This window comes from Apteryx mantelli, chromosome 1 (genome assembly GCF_036417845.1).
Source record: "Apteryx mantelli isolate bAptMan1 chromosome 1, bAptMan1.hap1, whole genome shotgun sequence".
In the NCBI taxonomy this organism is placed as follows: domain Eukaryota; kingdom Metazoa; phylum Chordata; class Aves; order Apterygiformes; family Apterygidae; genus Apteryx; species Apteryx mantelli.
The window spans coordinates 151,045,075-151,066,181 of NC_089978.1; the positions used below are offsets into that span (position 1 = coordinate 151,045,075).

General features: G+C 40.0%; 1 protein-coding gene across 3 annotated transcripts in view; it reads right to left on the bottom strand.

The window, feature by feature from the left end:
* The window catches only part of DERA (deoxyribose-phosphate aldolase), a 55,599-nt gene that overhangs the window by 32,139 nt on the left and 2,353 nt on the right, over positions 1-21,107 (bottom strand). For 2 of the 3 annotated variants that reach the window (XR_010885849.1, XM_067306520.1), the window contains exons 2-5: positions 13,126-13,223; positions 9,555-9,702; positions 7,765-7,860; positions 6,324-6,458 (exon numbers count right to left, since the gene is read on the bottom strand). Coding sequence is in view for 2 of the 3 variants with exons in the window: in XM_067306520.1 (XP_067162621.1) it covers positions 6,324-6,458; positions 7,765-7,860; positions 9,555-9,702; positions 13,126-13,223 (477 nt within the window). In the remaining variant the exon portion in view is untranslated. The remainder of the gene's footprint in view (positions 1-6,323; positions 6,459-7,764; positions 7,861-9,554; positions 9,703-13,125; positions 13,224-21,107) is intronic. The other variant, XM_067306526.1, reaches the window with a different exon arrangement.

Here is a 21,107-nt window from a genome sequence, read left to right on the forward strand (position 1 = left end):
GTATTTGCCAGAAGCTGGCCACTTAGAGATGACTTAAATTCATCCAGTGTTAATGGTGTGGAGAAAAGTAGCAGATCTTACAGCTTACTGTCACCATTTCTGGAGTGCAAATAAAAAAGACACAAAATAAACAAATGGAATCCCTTATAAGAGGGTCCTTTTCATAAATTGTACTCACTCTTTAAATACTTAATTGAAAAGTTAATTTACAGAAGGCTAAAATACAGCTTTTAACACGCCTTTCTTGCCAGAAATGTCCAGGATACAGCTATGTGAGACTAAATTTATTCAGAAGTACAGCCAGCTTTCTTTTCCCCTCAGCCCTCAAATGAGACTTGGAAACAGCCAGGAGGACTGGCCAGGCTGCTGTACGGCTGGACCTCCCCTCCACTCACAGTACCGCCGAATCCTGTTGATACCACTGGCAATCAAGCAGCTGGGGCTGGGATCACTGCGGTGGTCCTCTGAGACATACTATGCCCATTAGTAGACAACGGGCTAATGCACTTAGCAAGTCCCTTTATAGACTCTGGTCTTCACCTTGTTTCTCACCGTGTACCAAAGGTGTGAATTAATCAGTACTAGCATGCAGTCTAACATGTTTTACTGATCAACTGATGATACTCCAGAAACCTTCTACATCAAATCAAGACTCAGAAAAGAAATGCAAAGAACTTGTGCTATTTTCTTGTGCATTGATAACGATGCTCATGTTAAACCCAAATGCAGTCTCTTTTTGTGGAGTGATTCTTTCCTGAAGCCTTTGGAAAGCCAGAGAAAGCAGCTTTCCTGTTCTAGTTTCGGTAACAACAAGAAAAGACTCAAGTTTTATCTAACTTTAAGATATGCCGCCAAAAATGTCAAAACAAAATCAACAGACCGTGCACTTAGGTTGGATGCCATGAAAGGAAATTATATCTTCATAACTGTTGTTCACTGAAGTTAGTACCACAGCTACAGCATCCTCCCTATTGTTGGAAGTTGCTCTTATATGCAATTAGTGCTAAGATCATTTGAACAGTCTCACTGTCTGACAGTGTGCCTCAACCTATGGGCAGGAAAAACCGAGGATCTTCAATCATCTGTGTCTATCAGGTTATCCCAAGTGACGGCATAGTGGGCATACTTTAAGGGGGCATGCGTGTAGGTAATAAATACTGTTCCCTCTTCAGAGAACAATTATCACAGACAGTATCTGGCATTCACAGAACATCCTCAGCCCTGCAGTAAAAGCGCAAATAGAAATGCAACTACCTGTGGGACAGAGAAAATTAAGCAGAGCAACCCAGCCTGAAAAACATCAAACAGGGACTGCTTTGATAAAAAACAAGTGCAAAAATTCCTACTTCTTTAAGAAATAAGAGGTTTCAGTACTCACTCAGATTTAAGTCAAATGATAAACCTGAATATCTTGAAACTTCTCATGAAATGTCTAAAATACAGCTGGAGTTAACCACACTTAGGCACGCACTCAGTGTTTCAAAGAGTCTTGAGCTTCTTCTAGGATGGGCTGTGCTTGCCAAAAAGTCACTCACTTAATTACTTAGTTCTGTCAAGCCCACCAGCAGCAGGAGTCTCAGCAGGATGGGATCTCTGTACTATTAAGGCCCGCTCAAGCAGAGTTGGAGGATGTGGTTCCTGAAATGACTGTGACTTACATAGCACCCCAACAGTTGATACAGCAGGTAGAGCTTCTCTGGTTAGCAGTAGTGGCAGAAAGCTTTTGAGCAAACCCTTTATCACAGAAAACCCTATCGACATATTTTCAGCTGTGAGCTAAAACCATCATGAAGAGGTTGCAAGAGAGTCTCAGTTCTGACTGCTAAAGATGAGGCGGGGAACAAGAGCTCTCAAAGCAAATTGCCAATACTGCTGTAGCACTGAAAGATGCTGTAGCATCTTGAAAACAGAGCACCAGCCATAGTAGAAGTCATCTAAGACTTAAGCCAAGGAAAAAAAAAAGAAAACAAGCCAACCTGTATACATTATATTTAGGGATAGGTGCTCACTGATGTAGCCTGTAGTACCTCCACTGACTCAGCTGTTAAAATGGGAGGGACATAAGAACTCTTCTACTTTACACCCCTTTATGGTATCTTGTTACTTTTATGAACTTCAAATCTGCTTTTATTGGATGCATTTCTAGAAGTCAGAAAAAAATCGATTTAACATTACCAAATAGGAAAGATCAACGCACTTTCATTACTGCTGTTTTAATTCCACTGTTTTAAAAAATATGTGTCGGAAGGCTGGTTTTTTTTTTCCCTAAATTTCCAACTATCTAGTACAAACATTCCATTGATTTTTAGCCGTTATTAAATACATCAGAGAAAACATGCCTTATACATTTCTCAGGCAAACATCCCTATCACTATCCCCTTACAGATGGCTGTAATTTGCCCTTATAGTCTAGATGGTCTGCTGTTGTGATACACCTGTTCCTAAAAATCACATAATAAATGCAGATAATCCATATCTTCTACAGAAGACATGAAAATACTACAGAAAAAAAATCACAGCTTAATTTTTTTTATGAATCAGCTCTTCTCCAAAAATGTGGTGATAAAACACTTAAAAAAAAAAAAAAAAAAAGTTCAGCTTACTTGCGGTTTTTATCTAGCCAGTCACACTGACTGATGTTAATGGCAGAGATTGTGATGAGGAGGGAAGATGTTTCAATTTTTGTTAGACCCAAAGATCAAGGTAATCATGATGGGAAAGTGGAGAATGAGCTGGAATCCCTTCTGTCTGGCACATCAATGGCAGGTTTGTTAACAAAATAACAAGCACGAGGTTATCGGCGCAACACGGCTCCACCAGCTCTGCTCGCAGTCACATATGCGCAACTCCCGGCTGCAGGGATTTGCACAAAACCAAAAACAGCATTTGGCGTCATGAACCTGTGCTGCTGCTGACAATGTAAGATAGAAACAGCACAACTGGACTTCGAGGTCCCAAGTCAGGCTGCAGACCTAGAAAATGGTAAACTCAGCGACAACATTTTTGAACAACATGTGAAGTCTTTTTAGTGTCTGCAGCAGGGGCTGTATTTTCTTTGCATTGTTTATAGACTATGTTGCACAGAAGAGTGCTCCAATCCCTGAACAGAGCCTCTAAAATTAATTGAATAATTAACAAGAATTGAAGGGTAGCTTTCAAAATGAGGATATACCTAACATATTTCATGGATGTAGCCATGTTAAAACTTCCTACAGTGTATGGGGTTTTCTTCCTTTTTTTAGAGGAAACAGCAACTGACACAGTGCAAATGAGAGGTTATGGAGAACTCAGAAGCAGCCAATGTTACGGCATGCAGAGTTGTTTGCTGAAAGCTGTGTAACCAGTGGTAACATTACAGCATCTCAGCCAGCTTTACTGTAACTCCAACGTACTTACTGATAACAGCAAAAAAAATTCAGGTTCTTTCAATAATTTGCTAGTCAACTCCATAACTCTTTACATACAGCCTCCAAAATTCTATTTTTATAGACATTATTTAAATCCTGCTTTTTAACCTTAATTCATACTTTGTAAAGTGATACAAGGCAATACCTGAGAAAACTACTGTAAAGTATTATTGCTTTAAAAGATAATAGTTTTAAAAGGTATATATGTGTAAGTTCATAAACTTAAATCTCATTTAAGGTTATTTTCCAGCCTCAATTAGCTGTCCAATAAATTTGCTTTCATGCTCAGCATTACTAAAAAGCTCTTAGCAATTATCTCATATAGAACAGATCTAGAAAATATATTGTGACTGTCATAAGGAGTTCCAATAATATTTAAGAACAGCGTTAAAATAACTTGACATAATTGGATATACACTAAAGTAATCATACAGCAAGCTTTTGAAACAAATCACAAAACTCGCAAGATATGCAACACTTCTCCAACATGGTGACCCCAATTATTGCACAGTCTAGGAAAAAAAGCTAAAAAATATATGAACAATAAAATGAAACACTCTACCACAACCATAGTTTTGTCAATAATACCTGCAGTTTTGAAGAATGACAGCATGAGAAAATAACCATAAAAATATACTAGTGTTATAAGTATTAGCAGAGGTTCTGTCATAACTGCAAGGCAGATAAAGTTTATGAAGTACCTTGAATGCAGACATAGTCACCGCCCTAGACGCTTTTTTCAATTTTACATAACATATGGATCCTGCTTAGAGAGTTTTTCATCTCTTCTTCTAGCTCCCTCAAACACGCTTTATACACTGTAGTGTATCACATATAACCATTAGGCACACCTAGAAAACTACAGGTTCACACAGGTAGCATACATCTATTGCAAGCTAAACAGGGAATCACAACACTAGATTTTCAAAAACAAAAAAATCCAGACAGCCTACTGAAGTAATTTTTCGGGGATGGGCAAGTTAAATATTAGTATTTCCCCCCCACAGCATCATCATCATTATCAGATGGCAAGTAGATTCTGTTCCTGAGGTTGTTTTTCTTCCGTGACAATGTAAATACGTGCCATACACACAGATTCACATTCATAAACAAACTCTGAGAAAACATTTGGAAATAACTTCAATTCTGCCCTTGGTAAAAGAAATGTAAGCTAACCACTGCCAGAAAAGGATGTCTCTCAAGCTTGTCATGACTTCAGCTTGTGGATAAAAGAATATGCATACCAAATCAAAAGTCAGCTATAATTTACTTATTTAATAAACTGACAGCTTTATACTACATCCATCATTACTACGTCCGCATACTCCTGCCCCACAATTTATGATCACAGAAAACAACTAGTTTCCCATACATAAAAACCTAGCAACATACGTCCAGGTCATTTTAATTCCAGTTTCATTTCAATCACTGATGTCAAGTTTCTCTCTGGATCTATCTCTGGATTTTTTCTCCGACTTTCCTCGTCGTAATCCTGGTCAACATAATCTAGAGACTGTATTTGCAACTGGCTGCACGCAATAACTTCCTGACTTCTGTTGTACTTAAGGGCTGCTTGTACCATGAGGTCTGAAGCACGGTAACTATAATTATGTCCAAAACTTGCCCTAAGGCAGTGACAGACTTTTTCAGACACAAGTTCAAGCTGCTGCTCAAGGCCAGTTTGGTGGTCTTTTTCCGGTCGTGGTGCCAGATCACTGACTCAGCTCATTTTGTATCCAAAACCTGTATGTGTCCCCAGCGTGTGCATGTGTGTGTGTGTCAGGGGAAGTCTTGCTGCCAGCTGGTACAGAATTTGCATCACTATTCTGCCCTATTTAAAAGCCCTCAGTCAGCCAGTCTCTGTCTTCCAGCATTTTCTGAGGCTGGATACGAACTTAATCACACTGAAAGAAGCAAATGCCTGGGACAATGCCCATCATCAAGAAGGCACACATCTGTAAAGCTGCATATATTTAAGGGCCAGGGGGATGGAGATGGTAGATGCTACAAAAGAGGTTAAGATGCAAGAGCAAGTGGAGCCAGGATCACAGTCTTGAAGGCACAAATGCAGAAATTTTTTTTGTTCGGTTCTAATTGCTAATGGAAGGAAGCCCAAGATCAGAAAATATGATCTGTTACTACGATGATTAAATTTCCTTAACCAAACTCAGGTGCCAGGTGTCCTTCATGAAGTGTTCCAATCAACCAGGCTATTACAGTACTGCATTATGCAACTAAATGGAAAATTCATTCCAAGACAATGATGTGTTTACCTTTACATGGAGATTAGTTAGAGAAGCACTGTCAGCACTTAAGGCAAACCATTCACAGTACATTAAGGGAGGCAATTAGAGCAAAAACCATCTTCAGCATTATTGTTCTTACTAATTAGTAGTAGTCTAGAGACACAAGAACATCAATAATAATATGAGCAGTGAATCTGTACCCTCAACTTCCAGGGAAAAGAAAACAAATAAAATACATATTTTTGTCAAGAATTGAAACATGTATATTTAACAAGATATCATCTACATTAGCAGCCCCTTGGGGGTTTTAACAAAACTGTTCAAATAATTAGACCACAGGCATTCACTTTTCTTCCATTTCACTTACTATTTCTTAATACTGTACACAAAATCCTCAGAGGCATAGAAGTAATGGACACAGTTTTTCAAAACCAAGTCACTCTGAATGCTCTACCTGATGCAACTCGTAACAGCATTCTTTCCAAAAAAAATCTGTTTGTCATAAATTAATTAAACAGTTTTTATTTAGTGCAACGCCTCAGATTATCAATCACTCTTTGGAGAGGGACCAAATTCTTCAAGGACTGAAATGGGGAGTGGGGGAAGAGACAAAGATGGAGCTTCCATGAGCATACACACAGGTTTAGGTCCCTTGCCTAAGGGTACATACCTTCCCACTGGCCAGTCAGCACCAGAGCCCTGTTAATGACAATATCAATCTCTCTGGCACCGTATCCCACAGCTAGCTTTATTTCATCCAGTCTGGTTTGCAGAGGCATCTGCCCAGAGGGAAAACCAGCAGCCACTAGGAAGAATGTGGGTGGAGGGAGAGAAAAGTTGTTTTATAGACAGACCATAAAATTGCATATGCCTCTAATACATCAAAAAGTTTGTAATGTATTCTTTTTTTTTATCCCTACCATAGATTCAAAAATCTAAAGGCACCTCACCCTTCCCTTTCTTCATCGACAAGAAGCATTAGCTCTTCCCTCAAGAACCAGTACTTTGTCCAGTATTTTATGTGATGCTAACTGTATCTTGCAAAGTAGTCTCTTTCACACGCCTTAAATTTTCCCAAAGCAGCCGAAGTAAGGAAGCACTGTATCTATTCCCTCCAGCAGAACTGAACAAACAAGGATTGAACTCATACATGGAGCAATATATGCTTTCTTAATTCTGTCCAATTCTTTTAAGTAGTATTTCAAGTTAAATTCCAGTAATATTTTTAACAGCTAAATCACAATATAGTAAAAACTGTTTGCAATGAGGTCTACTTAAAATTACCTTTATAATGTTTCAGTACAAAACCCAAAAGTAACTTTGGAAGTGGAAGAAATAATGGCTTTGCTGGAAATTCTCTTTCTCTCTGACAGACAAATGCATTTAGTATTTTTTTTCCCCCCACACAACAGTGAAATAAACACAAAAAAAATCCAGAAGACATGGATATCACCACGAATCACCTGATCTAACTTCAAAGTTATCCCCTGCTTTGAGCAGGAGGTTGGACAAGATGACCTCCAGAGCTCCCTTGCAACCTGCATAATTCTGTGATTCTATTTCTTGCTTATTGTAGATTCAGGACTTGTCTCTCCTGTGCGGTGAATGGAGACTATTAGAAGTGAGAGTACAAGTCCTGATGTTGCAGGTGCTCAGCAGACAGTAACCCTTGCCTCTGCACACAGTGTCACTGAATTCAGCTTGTAGGATTATACTGAAAAGCCAAACAACTGATAAGGGAAAAAGCTGTATCAGAACTATTTAAATCTCATATTTCAGTTTTGTTATTATTAACAGCTCCTTGTTGTCTAATGATACTTTGTCCAGCACTCTATCTCAATCTCTTCAATTCAGGTGAGGGAGACACTGATATGTCTTAAAGACCTGTATGAAGAGCTTCCAGCAAAACAGACTTGGCATAAGCTTGAAGTCTAAACGAAACAAAAGAATATAGCAAAAGCAAATCCTCCCCTCCATTCCCTTCCTTCTGTCTGCTACCATTCCACCTTATGCTCCAAAACAAGTCCCAACTTCCACATTTTACTACATAGTTTATAGCATCAAAAGATTTAACTGGGTATAAGCCTCTTATTTTAAAATAAAACTCTTACCTGAAGCTACTGGTATGTTACATCCAGCAGCCTTTAGGGCGTTAACGGCATCAGTGACTCTAGTAGGATATACACAGACGGCTGCAACAGTAATACCTACAAGAGTCAGAGTTCACTTTTATATAAAAATATACATATATATATTTCACTGTCACTATCCATATCATGAGCACACATGCAGTGTTTGCACCTCCCACTTTTGTATTCTCGCAAGGATCTTCAACACCTCTACTAGGGATATCTGTTTTATTGCTCAAGCAGTTCAGGTGATTCTGCATATTGGTACCTCTCTCATGTTCTTTCACCTGACCCTGAGAACAAGTTTGCATTAGCAGGAGTTAAAACACCAAGATTTTTAATTGACAAATTCATTGCTTAATGGTAACACATACAGTCAGGATGTGTTTAGTCAGCTATTTACCATGAGAGAGACTGTGCTGCCAAACTCTGTCCATACTTGCTGGCCAGCCCGAACCCAGCAGCAACCGAGCTCTCTTTGTGCTAATGCAGTTCTACTGCATTTCTAGTTAAAAAGCTATTCTCTCAAAGTCTCAGATAATTAGCCTCATATTTAATACTTCAACCATCTTTAGTGTCCATAAATTCAAGTTTAAAAAAAGACTAATCTCTGTTATTTTACATGTATGGCTAGAAACCAGATTCCCCTTTGGTTTTACATCATATGACTTCAATCAGTGGACCAATGCCTGTGTAAAACTGAACTATTTCAATAGCAAGAGCATACCCCAAATGTCACTGAGTTCCTTTTTGCTAGATCCTCATAAGGCTAACATGACAGGACAAAAGTCAAATGATATTCACTGACACATCAGTGATTTAGTACACCTGGAAAAATTCAAAAGGGCTGCTCAGATACGAAGAGGGTTTAACTGATTGCAGAGGAGTATAACTGTTTTCCTGACAGTCCTAATTTGCTGTGAAGTTGCATCTGGTTCAGTCTTGGTGTAACATTTAGACTTCAGATAGGGCCTATTTGAGCAACATGTTTAGTAATGTCAATGAAAGTTTTACTACTAATTTTTAAGAGCTGTCCTCTGCCCATTCAGTCCTGTTAACTTTGCTAAGAGCTCTGATTGTGTGTGCACCACATATACACACACATTTATACATACACTCACTATAGGATCAATTCCTTAGAGTAGACTGGGCTGCAAAGATGTCTCCTATCTTAATTACTGAAACAAGCAGATGACAGATAATGTTTTCTGAAGGAAAAATATAACATGCTTAGAATGGTGGAATGCATCTTTTCCAAGGCAAAGTGGCAGGCTCTGTAGTTACATGGAGAAAGAGCAGCTGAGCATGAAATCTAAAGTAGTCACATGAACATCCCTCTCCCTTCTCCAATTTAGTAAGGACATCAGCAGATTAACAGAATACTTGAACAATTAGTTTCACCCTAGTGCACTGTTATTAAAAGACATACACTGAGGTTACGCGCTTATGGCTTCCACATCAAATTTGCTCATTATGTATCATAAATTAGAGTGTCTCCCTGAGTCCATGCTTCATTTTGGTTCCCCACAAGAATGAATTTTTTCTCCTTGTATTCTCATATCACCTCAAAGGAATAGATATTTTGCAGTTAGACCTTTGAAGAAGACCACATAGGACCTAGTTTGTTCCCTCAGAATTATTAGTTGTGCAGCGCTGCCTACCACAACTGCTTCCATGGTAGAAAGAGGCCATTTTTACACCTGAAGACTGCAAAATACTGAGGAAATGTGGGCATTTTCTCTACACAGTAAAGAGAACTAAAACCAACATACCTTTATCATGCATGTCCATGGCTTTCAGCAGATCCTCTCTGATGGGATGCTTAGCTTTGTAACACATTCTGTGAACATTTGACGGAGTATCATCACCTGAAAGAGTGGTAAGGTCCATGCAGGTGACAGCTTTGAGCAGCCAAGCAGCCTACATAGAGAGTGAAGAAAGGAAAACAGTATTTTAGCTTATTTTTCCAAAACCAAAGCTATTTAGAAGTTCTAGGAATCAGAAGCTTGGATATCACTGAGAATCAATTGCATTTTTTTAGAAAATAATTGATCTCTAAGAATCAGGAAACATATGGGATATAACATGGAAGATATGCAAAGAAGGGTTTATGGGGATGGTAGAAATTTGTTCATGTCTGAAGCAATATCTAATGGTGGAGAAAGGATTTGGAATCAAAAGTCCATTGTCTCATAACTAAAGGATCAATTCCAATCTTTGGCACATGGTTTTTGGTGCAAAAGCTAGGTACCAAACAGGACTCTTCATAAGAACCAGATAGATGTTTTTAGCTGGACAAAGAGCAACTTGTGCCACATTTACTTCTTCTACAAAACAAAGATAAAACCACCATCTATCTGAGCAACCCCATTATTATAATATGCTCCCTTCCATACGGTGTGTCTCTTTCAAAGCTCGTATGCCTGTGAACATCTACATAGGCTTCCAAAGGAACACAGGTTTGTGACTGTGAATAACCAGATGAATGTGCACGTCAGCAATTGCACACTTGCATCCATTTGGAGGCTTGTCCTCCTGTGAGAGTGAAACTTGGAGTCAGTGGGAGGTAAGAACATGCGCTTCGTAAAACTTGGGGTCGAATCTCCAGATATTTCCACTTCCTTTTGTGTGAAACTGGGATAAAAACATCTGTAATTATTTGGTGCAAACCCCAAAGATTTGAAATATTTATCAAAGTGTTTCCAGTGAGTTTTCATTTACAGGGACAGTTTCACTAAAAGCTGACCTCCCTTAGAGGGCATTTGTTCAACAAGGGAAGAGCTTGCAACAGCTAGGGGGGTCTGTAAAGCGGCATCATGTGGCAACGCCTCCCCAGCCATTCCACTCTGTGGCATGACTTCTCAGTACATGCAGCCAAACTTCTTGTTCCTGCATGGAGGTATCGCTCTGCAAATCTTAACAGGCTGTCCAGTCTACAAATCTTTCACACTTGGCTGATGGGACTCTTCCTTCTGAACTTGTTTATATTAGTAAATTACACTGAAATCTGTTTTGGGGTTACTGAACTTCAGTAATGTTAAATGAATGACTGTTACTGGCCTCTGCTAGTCTGATAAGTTTGACTGCTTGTTTCTGACTTCTACTTTTACCCTGTAACACTTTAAAAGGTTTTTCACTGCAAATGATTTTCAGTTTCTTCTGCTGGATTTTTTTTATCCTCCATTCGAGGGAATTTTTGTCTCATCTCTTAAGACATGAATCATAAAGTCATCAAGACAGATGTAGGAAGAGAGCTCCAAGAACTGGTATGAACTTTATACATTTTAAAAACCCTGTAAAAAATGTTTTGAGATACAGGCTTGAAATTTTGAATCTGTAGTGTTACTTACAATCAAATATGTAAAGATTCAAGCTCATCTCTGTGAGATAAACAGCACATGACTATCCTGCAATGACAGTGTTCAAATACGGTAGAGAGGCTTCTGAAAATAATCTCTTGGTATTCTTCAAAGTAAATCCACACTTGCATAGCTCAATACTGGCGTTACCACATGGGAAAGCGGAGATGTGTTTGTAATGATTAAACATTTGACCTACGGCCATGTTGAGCGAGTGACAGCAAATCCCTTTCTTGCAAATGATTCCCTCTTTGTAATCAAAGACTGGGGTTCTCTATTCCTTTGTTTTTTATATAGTCATTTCTGTCAAATCAAAAGACCTGTTTTTTACATATGCTGCACCTGAAGTATCTGAAGATAGTCAAGGTTAGGAAATACCCTCGGGATTTTCTCACTGACACTATTTCCCAACCTAGAGCCATAGCACTGTTAAACTTGGTATCAAGTGACCTTATATGTATAAGAAAGTCTTGGGAAATGCTGAACTCAGTTTGGATCCATTTCTTATTTAATCATAACATTCACAGCACAGACTCTCAGGTTGATGTAGCAGGCGGGAAGTTGTTTTCTATCACCTTCCAGTAGGATCTTACACAGTAAGACACAGTTGTACCAAATTATTCCTGAACTGCAGCCCACAGCATTTCTGCTCATTACAAATGTAGCTTTGGCCACCCCAGAACTATGCTAAGCTCAGGAGGCCAGCTACTTTGAACAAGTATTTGAAGAATTCAATACAATTAAACAAATACTTCTGTGCCCTATTATGTTACACTGTTACATCTGAGCCTCCCTCCTCTCCTTCCTCCCACTCCCAGCTTATCAGTTACCATTGCAAGTAAACAAGCATGAAGTATTTATCCTTGGTCACTGTGCACTGGGGAGGAATCACACATTTGCTTGCAGAAGAGCTGCTCGGTGAACGTTGAACCGGCTCTCCTTTAGACACCAATTGCAACCTGCGGCTGAGGCGCGGTAACTGGGAACTCTGGCTCTGTCCCAGGGCACTTCCCAGACCTGGCCCTTGCAGTCCTGCTGAAGGCTGCCGAAGCATGGCATTCACCCCTGCGTCCAGCTCTGCCCTCAGTTTCTCAGTTTCCCTTTCCTGCAGCTGAGGTGGCCAAACCCAGCACGTGGCCATGCCCTTCCTGCTTCATTTCACAGCCCAGAGGATTAACTTATTAGCTGACCTTATGGGTTTGCAACAAGATCCCAATCTATGAACTGGAGAAACTGCAGTGGACCTTAGGTCAGCTGGGACTTGGGTCAGGAGGGCAGTTAACAGTTAGCAGAGGCTGACAGTAACTTTTAAGACACTGAACACGAGTATTCAACAAATGCAAGACAGAACCTCAAAGAAAAGTTTATTTATTTGGACCACTGGTTTGACCAGTGGCTTACACGAACCCACTTTACACTAAGATGGACAACAACCAATCACTTACTGTATCTCAGCAGCTGAAAAGTCAGCCCCCTTAACATTAATTTCCTCCCCCAGGCCCATACCCAGATAAGTATTTTGAGTTTTAGGTAAGAAATGGTTAAGCAAGGAATCACACACGCTGGGGATCGTTAAGTAAAGAACAATTATCAAGGTTTAGGTCAAACTTGACAGGGACCACGATCATATCTTACAACTTCAGAATTAAAAAATAAGAAGGCTGGGTGCAGAGAAATCTGTCTGGGAAACAGAATAAATGTGGTAGGATAGTAATATACAATTTAATCCACTCATGAATAAAGATGACTTAAATTCATTTGTGGTTTTGCCACTCATGAGTTATAAGGTTTTTAACTTGTTTAGATAAATGCGTCACCTTATTCCATCCCATCATCATCAAATACAAATTATTAAAATAAGACATGGACAAGCACAATCTTTTAAGTGTACATGCATCTTGAACAAAATTCAATACTGCAGCCTAGAGAGGGAGAGTGACTGCTTTAAAAATACAGGAACAGAATGCATAAAAAGAGCACTTACTTGCCAATTACTTTTCACAGTTCTCCGCGTTCGAATTCGTTCTGCATGCCTTAGAACTGCAGGTTGATTCACATGCACTTTTGAGATCCAGCCAAGTTCTGGGGTGGGGGAAAAAAAACAGAATTCGCAGCTATTTTTGTGTTCTTTTACTATACTGTGTGGGACTTCAGAAGAAAGTTGGAGCTCAGTTTGGGTCCTCTGAAGACAGTGTTGTGCTTTCATGTCCTTTTAAGGACAAAATATCAGTCCAAAATATCATAATAGCCTTAACTTCTGTCAGGGATGGTCTGTGAACTGGGTGTTTCACACAGCACATTTTGTTTGCCATCAGAATTGAATCACCTTACTGCTGGTGAGAGATGCTATATTGCCACTCCTGGACTATAAAGTCTATTACACAGGTAGTAGCTAAAACACACAAAACAGCCTTCTGTCATTGCCCACTGATGTACTTCTTGACTCCAGGGCAAGATAACATTTTTTCAGTCCTTGGCAGTTCTGCTTGCACCCAGCATACAACAGCATTTTGTGTGCGTGTGCGAACTTTTGTCTACAGGAATTGTATCCCACACGGTCACCAAAACCTCTGCAGAGACCCTCGTGCAATAAAGCATCTGGGTTGTTATTATCTAGAGCTAATTTTACTGAATTTGCTAGTAGGGCCCGATTAGCTGCAAGTTCACAAAAGCATTTAATTCCTGGACATCATATCTGCCTGGAGACCACGCAAGACACGTGCCTTCCTTAGAGCACTTACCTTTCTGAGCGCTCTAGAGGACTCGGGGTAACACACTTGATGCGTGAATTCATCAGATGCCCACTGTGGACAGCCTGGCTCTCACTTTCAGTGAGTTTCATTATCCGCAAGCAATAATCAGAGTCAAAGAGAAATGGGTACTCAACATTTTCTAGAAGACTACTTTTGAAACTGTCCAAAAAGAGAAGCACCAAAACTGAACACCTCTGAAAGAAGGGTAACTGAGTGACAAAGGAGAACTGAGGGCACAGGCCTTGAATCTTGAAATTTCTGCTCAGTAGGAGAAATCAAAGGTATAATTTTGCATGTGAATGAACTCAAACTCAAGTCCTCCTGCTCACAGAACATAAAAGATAAAAGAAAAAGAGAACGTCTTTAACACCTCTGATCCCAAAACATAACTAGCTCTTCTAAATACTAATTATATAACTAAGCCATGAAAACACTGTGAAGACAACTTCAATGATCATCAACCACCAATCATCAACCAATCACCACCCTCAATATCAATCATCAATTACCAATTAAGGACAGTATAAGGACATAGATTCACATGCTAAGAGATAATAATTCTGGGTGACATAATTTGTTAAGAGCATCTCATCTCTGGGAGTCTTCTTCCTTACCGTATTAAACTTGCAGTTCCTTCAAGCGCATTGATTAAAATAGGTTTGATACTTAAAGAGTGGGCAGCCAAAATCTTAGTGATTCCCAGTTTCTTAGGGAAATCTTGTTCCCCCATTATTTCTTCCCACTTTTTTGTTTTAACAATACATAGAAGTCCAGACCTAATACACTAGCTAAAGTATGTCTAAACACAAGCTTGTTTTCCTAATAAGACTTTTAAAAGCTCTGGCAAAACCAAGATAGGCTAAAAATGACGTGGTGGAAATGCAGGACATGGGCATGAAACACAGCTAAACTAAATCTTGTTATCAGCATAGTAAACTACTTTGTTACTACTTTCTTACTACCACATATAAGTAAATAATCAGCACCTGCAGGGACAAAATGTTGGCCAAAAGCAGCAAAAGTAAACCAAATAAAGAAAAGGGCATTAGGAATTTTTAGGATTTCCATTAGGACTTAGTATCAGTCTCACTGTACAGTAAAAAAGAAAAGGAGGAGCTTGCAAAGTTGCAAACCAGCCTAACAGCAAACCCTTATTAATTCTCTTCACTTGATAAGCCACAGGCTTATTCATTCTGTCTCAAATGCGAGAAGCTCATCTGACATGTAGAAAGCAACTGAGAAAAGCTGTTGCTACAAAACCTATGGCAAGAACTTCCTTTGTCTTTTTAATTTCAGTAAATGGAAACCATATAAACACAGTTTAAGTACAAGCTAGTGAAACCTCTGCATCCTCTGCAGTCTCTTTAAGGTAGAGCCTCCTAAATGATCAGCACAGAGTACATGTCACTTTCCAAGGGGCCATTACAAGCAATTGTTGACAAAGCCCATGGAGGAAGAGAATAAAGAAAAAATTAAAAAAAAAAAAAAAAAAGAAACACAAACCCTGTGCTGTGATTCTCCTACTACGTGCCAAGTGTTCAGGTGGAATCATTTGATCATAATAAAATTTATCAAGATAACTTTAGAATGCTACTGAGCACATGGCAACCTTCCAGCCCTTTCGGAAAATGTGATAAAATCAAAGAAAGCACTTGAGATGAGGAACTCATCTTCTAGCTCTCTAATAAGGAGCCAGAGGCTTCAGTTACTCTACTCTAACCTACTCTTTCTACATTATGAAAGACAACCAAGAAATCTGACTAAATAATTAATCTATAAGAGCTAATGCCTTCTGTGGAAGAGTTTGGAAGAAACACAGCCTCCAGTTTGTTAGATAGGGAAAATTTACATCTTCTTGATTCTTGGGGCATAAACCTGAATTCAAATGAAAGGAAAAGCAACTTCACCCACAAATAGGTTAATCCTACATGATTCGGAGAGGATTCACTCTGATTCACCTTGTGCTGGACTTTGCAAGAAACATACCATTGTAATTGCCAACACACGGCAACTCATTAAGGTTTAGTAGCTCATTTCTGTGCCTGAGACCTAAGTTTCATTGAAAGACAACAGAATTTGGATCCCTGAGTTGTTTTTGAATGCAGGACACTGAAATGCCCTGCACAGAACTGTCAGAAAACTTAAAAAAAAAAAAAAAAATCAGGACTTTATCCTTGCCATAAAATTTAATGTGAGACATTATGTAACTGTAACTTATGAAGAAAAATAAAAATGGTGTAATAAAAAGAGCGCATGGCAAGGAAGGACAAAGGTTCTGGTAATAAGCAGCAGCAGATGGAGACTTCTGTACAACACAAATCTTTTATGAAAGCCCACTCTCCATTAATTAAAGCAGTGGGCAAGTGAAAACAAATATGTCTCAGCATAATTGTCTCTAAATAGACTTTCAAAGTTTGTCATGTGAGGTCTCAGCAGACGTTTACATGTACGGGTCTTTGTTCAGAAAAATCAGTCACAATTCCAGCTTTTCTTGCATTAAAAATCAGAACAAAACCATTATTTGAGATAGAACTGATTGATTGCCTTTGGATTCTTCCCCTCCCCCATGCCCCCAGCTTCATGATTTAGTAGCTGGCTAAGGAAAACTATATTTAATTAGGCTCATTAACCTTGCAGTGTGAACATGTCTTTTTTTTTTTTTTAATAAGTCATCTGCTAGTCATCTGCACAGTCACGTGGCTTCAGGGATAAAAGTAATTAAAGCAGTTACACTATGTCTAATTAGCCAATATTCTGTAATCACTCTTGAAGTTTACTTTTTCCTCTGAAGACATTTGAAAACCTTTAAAAATCATATTCAAAATCTTACCAGGAAATTCTTCTCCCCTTGAGGGGCAGGAATCCAAAACCACTAAGCATTTCCTCAGAAAACAAAAAATAGAACTGCTTCACTGCTACAATTACATAAATATCTCAGGTACCTAATACCTTCCTCATAAAGCAGACTAAGTTTTTCAGAAGCTTTAAAAAAAAGAGTATCGATGGTATCCCTTCAGATGGTGAAATGGAGAGCTGAAGAATGCCTGAGGCTGTAGTTTCACAAGCATTTTAAGGCTGTATAAGCCACCACTCTCCCCAAAAGAAGCTGTCCCCCAACTGTTTATTTCCTCCTCTGTGCCAGAAACAGCATGTGGGCTCCTGTGCTTACCATGAACACATGATAAACTGGGTAAGGGAAGCGATGAAAGCTATTATTTCCTGGAGAAGCTAATACGAAACTGTGTCCTGAATCTTTAGCGGAGAAATAAGGTATAAGGCTGAAGACAGGCTGAATCCAGCTGGCCACACACAGCTGAACGATAGCACAGAAGACAAGAGAAAAGGCTTCAAAATCAGATCTTGTTAAAGAGTTGTATAAAACTAGTCACCAAATAAGCTGATTAAGGTTTGGGGGTTGGGGGGGGGGGTTGAGATAGAAGCCGTAATTATTTTCCCATAGTGACTCTTGCTATAGACCTATTTTATTTTCAGATGTGTCCTTCTTGTATGACAGAAGTTGAGTCTCCAAGTCATCACCATTCAGATCCTCCAAGACGGAAAAAGGCACGAGCCCTGAACTAGAAATCAGCTCACAGTGTCTTGTAACATTAGAGAAACCGCACAACGTTGACCATGAATCACATGGAATGGATCACACCCACTTGGCGCTCAAGGCGGGCCATACGCAGCCTGTATGCCACACCGTTACCTTTTTACCTTAAAACAGAAGCCAGGCACCACACTGCTACTGCCTGGGGAGCTGGCCATGGTCAGAACCTCAGCAGATACTGCAAAGCAGGCAAGCCTGCATCCAGATCAAACTACCCTTGAAAGCACAGACTGTGATGGTATCTCTTAAAGAGCTTTCAAAGCCACTGACAAGCTATTTTTTTAGGAAGTAGGTTGTTCCATGAGCTGTAGAGCACGGGAGCTTGGTTTCCTGTAGATCTGTGTCATTTGCCTGTTCCATCTTTTCCCCTTGCTCCAGAAACCTTTCCTTACTCCAATAACCCACCTGCCCATCATGGTCCTCATGACCATAGAGTAAGACAGGACACTTATTTGCATGAAGCCAAAAAAACATGCGTAAAGAAAAAAACATGTAATTGCTGAACTGTGCCTGCCTTTACCTCAATGGAGGGACTAATTTGGTCGCTCAATCTAGTGACCAATTTCTTACAATTTGTAGGAACTCACCTCTGATATATCTGTCTTTCTTTCAAATTTGATTAAAGTTAGCCCCAACAGATTCAAAAGGTATTAGAGAGGAAACAGTGAAGAAATACAGCCAACGTACAGGCATCACTTCCTTAGGAGAATGGCTAAAACCGGCTATTAATATATTAGAACAGGATTATGCTGTCTTGAACAGGGATGCAACACTTCATTATCTAAATGCCACTTACCAACAGGCTAGCTCTCATATGTAAATGGCTCAGAAATATCAACTATAATTAAAAATATCAATTGAAACATAATGAATATATTTCTGGCCCTTCAACTAGAGGGGCTGAGCAACATGGATGGATTTTTTTATTTTTAGCATTCATGAACATACTTTGCAAAACAACAGTAACTAATTATTCACTGCTCAAAGAATATATATATATATATATATAAAATATCATATACTCATGGAACAATTTGGCTTGGAAGGGGCTACAGTAGGTCACTAGTCCAACCTCCTTCTCAAAGCAGGGTCAGTCATGAGGTCAGACCAGGTTGCTCAGGGCTTTATCCAGTCGTGTCTTGAAAATCTCCAAAGATGGAGACTGCACAGCCTCTGTGGGCAACCTTACCGTCCCCATGAGGAAGACGTTTTTCCTAACAGCCAGTCTGAACCTCTCTGTTTCGATTCAAGTCTGTTGTCTCCCTTCATCCTGTCACGCACTGCTGTGAAGAACCTGACTCTGTTTTCTTGATAACCTCCCTGTAGACATGGGAAGGCTGCTGTTAGGTCTCCTGAAACTATCTGTTCTCCAAGCTGAACCAGCCCAGCTCCTGCAGACTCTCCTCACAGGGCAGCTGCTCCAGCCCCAACCATCCTGCTGGCCTTCTGCCAAACTCACACCAGTCTGTCCATCTTTCTTGCACTGGGAGGCCCAAAACCAGACACGGTATTCCAGCTGCACTCTAATGAGTGCTGAGTAGAGGGGGATGACCCCTTCCCGCAATCTACCGCCTGTGCCCCTGTTCGCACAGCCCAGGAGGCTGTTGGCCATGTCTGCTGCCAGGGCCGCTGCTGGCTGGTGCTCAGCTCGCTGCCTGTCACAGCCCCCAGGGCCTTTCCCACAGAGCTGCTCCCTGGCAGTCAGGCCCCAGCCTGAGTAGTTGCAGAAATCTTCCTTCCCGGGGCAGGGCTCTGCCTTCCGCCTTGCTGAAGTTCATTGGGTTCCTGCTGGCCCATTTCTCTGGCCTGTCTGGGTCCCTCTCAAATGGCAGCCCCTGCCCTCAAGCGTAGAGACTGGTGCAGCTAATTTAGTGTCATCAGCAAACTCTACCAACAAGCACCATTGCCTCCTCCAGCTCACTGAAAAAAAGTTGAACAGGGCAGGTCTCAGGCTAGACCCTGTGTTACTCCACCTGGCAGCAGCCTCTGGGAAGGGTAAGACCTGTCAACCATTACCTTCTCAGCCCAATGATCCAACTAGGATCATTTTTATCCATTTAGCTGTCCATTCATCCAGACTGTAACATCCCAACTTGGATACAAGATATTGCAAGAGACAGTATCAAAAGTCTTGCTAAAGTCAAGGTAAATGACACCACTGCTCTCCCCTTGTCAACAAATCCAGTCATTCTACTACAGAAAGCAATCAGCTTGGTCAGGCATGATTTACACTTGGTAATAGGATAAACGGTAAAACTACGTGACTGGCAGTCAACTCCGCTGTTGATTTGCCATGTAACCTTGAGTTATTCTTCAGACCATTCCCTCTTCCTCTCCTCCCCACCGAGTTGCCTAAAGAAAGATTTATACCTAGGCACAAGTTCAGGCTCCATACAAACAAGCTGTGTTATCTGCTGGATTTTCCTCCTTTCCCCAAGGTTACTGAGTACCTGTCTTTCTCCATGACTCCTGAAGCTGTTGCCTCAAAATTCCATCTGCAGGGAAGGGAAAAGCCATGTGGCAAACATCTGCATCCCTGCAGTTAAACCAGAGGGGTATGCCACTAGCTTACACTACAAAACAGATACTCATTTGTGTGTTTTACTATTTCCTTGTGAAGTGGCATTAAAAAGTTGCATCTGATGCTTCACTGAAAAGTGATAAAACATATGAAACACCTGGTCCATTATATTCAAGCATTCTTGGGAGCAGAACAGGAGAGGCAGACTCCTTTTAGCCCCTGTAGTCATGCTGCTATACCTGAGTATATGAGAATGATTCCCCAAACTTTCCCTGTGCAATGACAAACTTGTAAAATTTTTCATCCGCTTTCTTTACAGGATTCTCTTATGGCAAATATATTAGAACTGCCAATATCTTAGATTAGTCGGCCTCTGACTCGTTCATACAAACCAGTGTCTTTTTATGTATCTCCTTTAGATGTACCTGTTCTTTATTCCAAGCAAACTCCTTGTTCTTCTACTGAGGAACAGTGATGAGAAAAAAGAAAGGATGAATTAAGGGACTTTTACAATAATGTGTTTATTTTACTGAAAAAAAATCACATGGCACATTACACATTATGTGCCATGATTTGAGGACAGCTGTCTTGGCATTCATGAACAAATAGATGTTAACTGTGGTATCAGAAATTTATGTCATAAATAATGACATTAGGTAGCAAACACAGAAATATAATGGATACAGAAAAAAGGATTCATATGAAATAATGCATATTTAAATAAAAGATATTTTACCACTAGGTGTCCCTGTTTGAAAACTCCTGTTATCCTACCGATAGCACTGTGAGGTGTGGGACAAATCCTCTGAACTACTGTTAAGTGTATTGGCACAAGCCAGCAAAACCTTCAAAAGCTAAAGTCACAGCAGCAGCATGTATTGCTAGCTACCACAGAAGATAAAGTGTGTAATGTCTTTTTTGACTACTGCTACCAGCTAAGATACAACACTTAAAATAAGATACAGAAACTCAATTTAAACAAGATATAGCACTTAAAAGTATTTTAGATGTGTGTTTAATGGCAGGCAGATCAGTTCTCCCTTTAAACCAGCCAGCGAAAGCCAGCTGTTAGAAACAGCCAT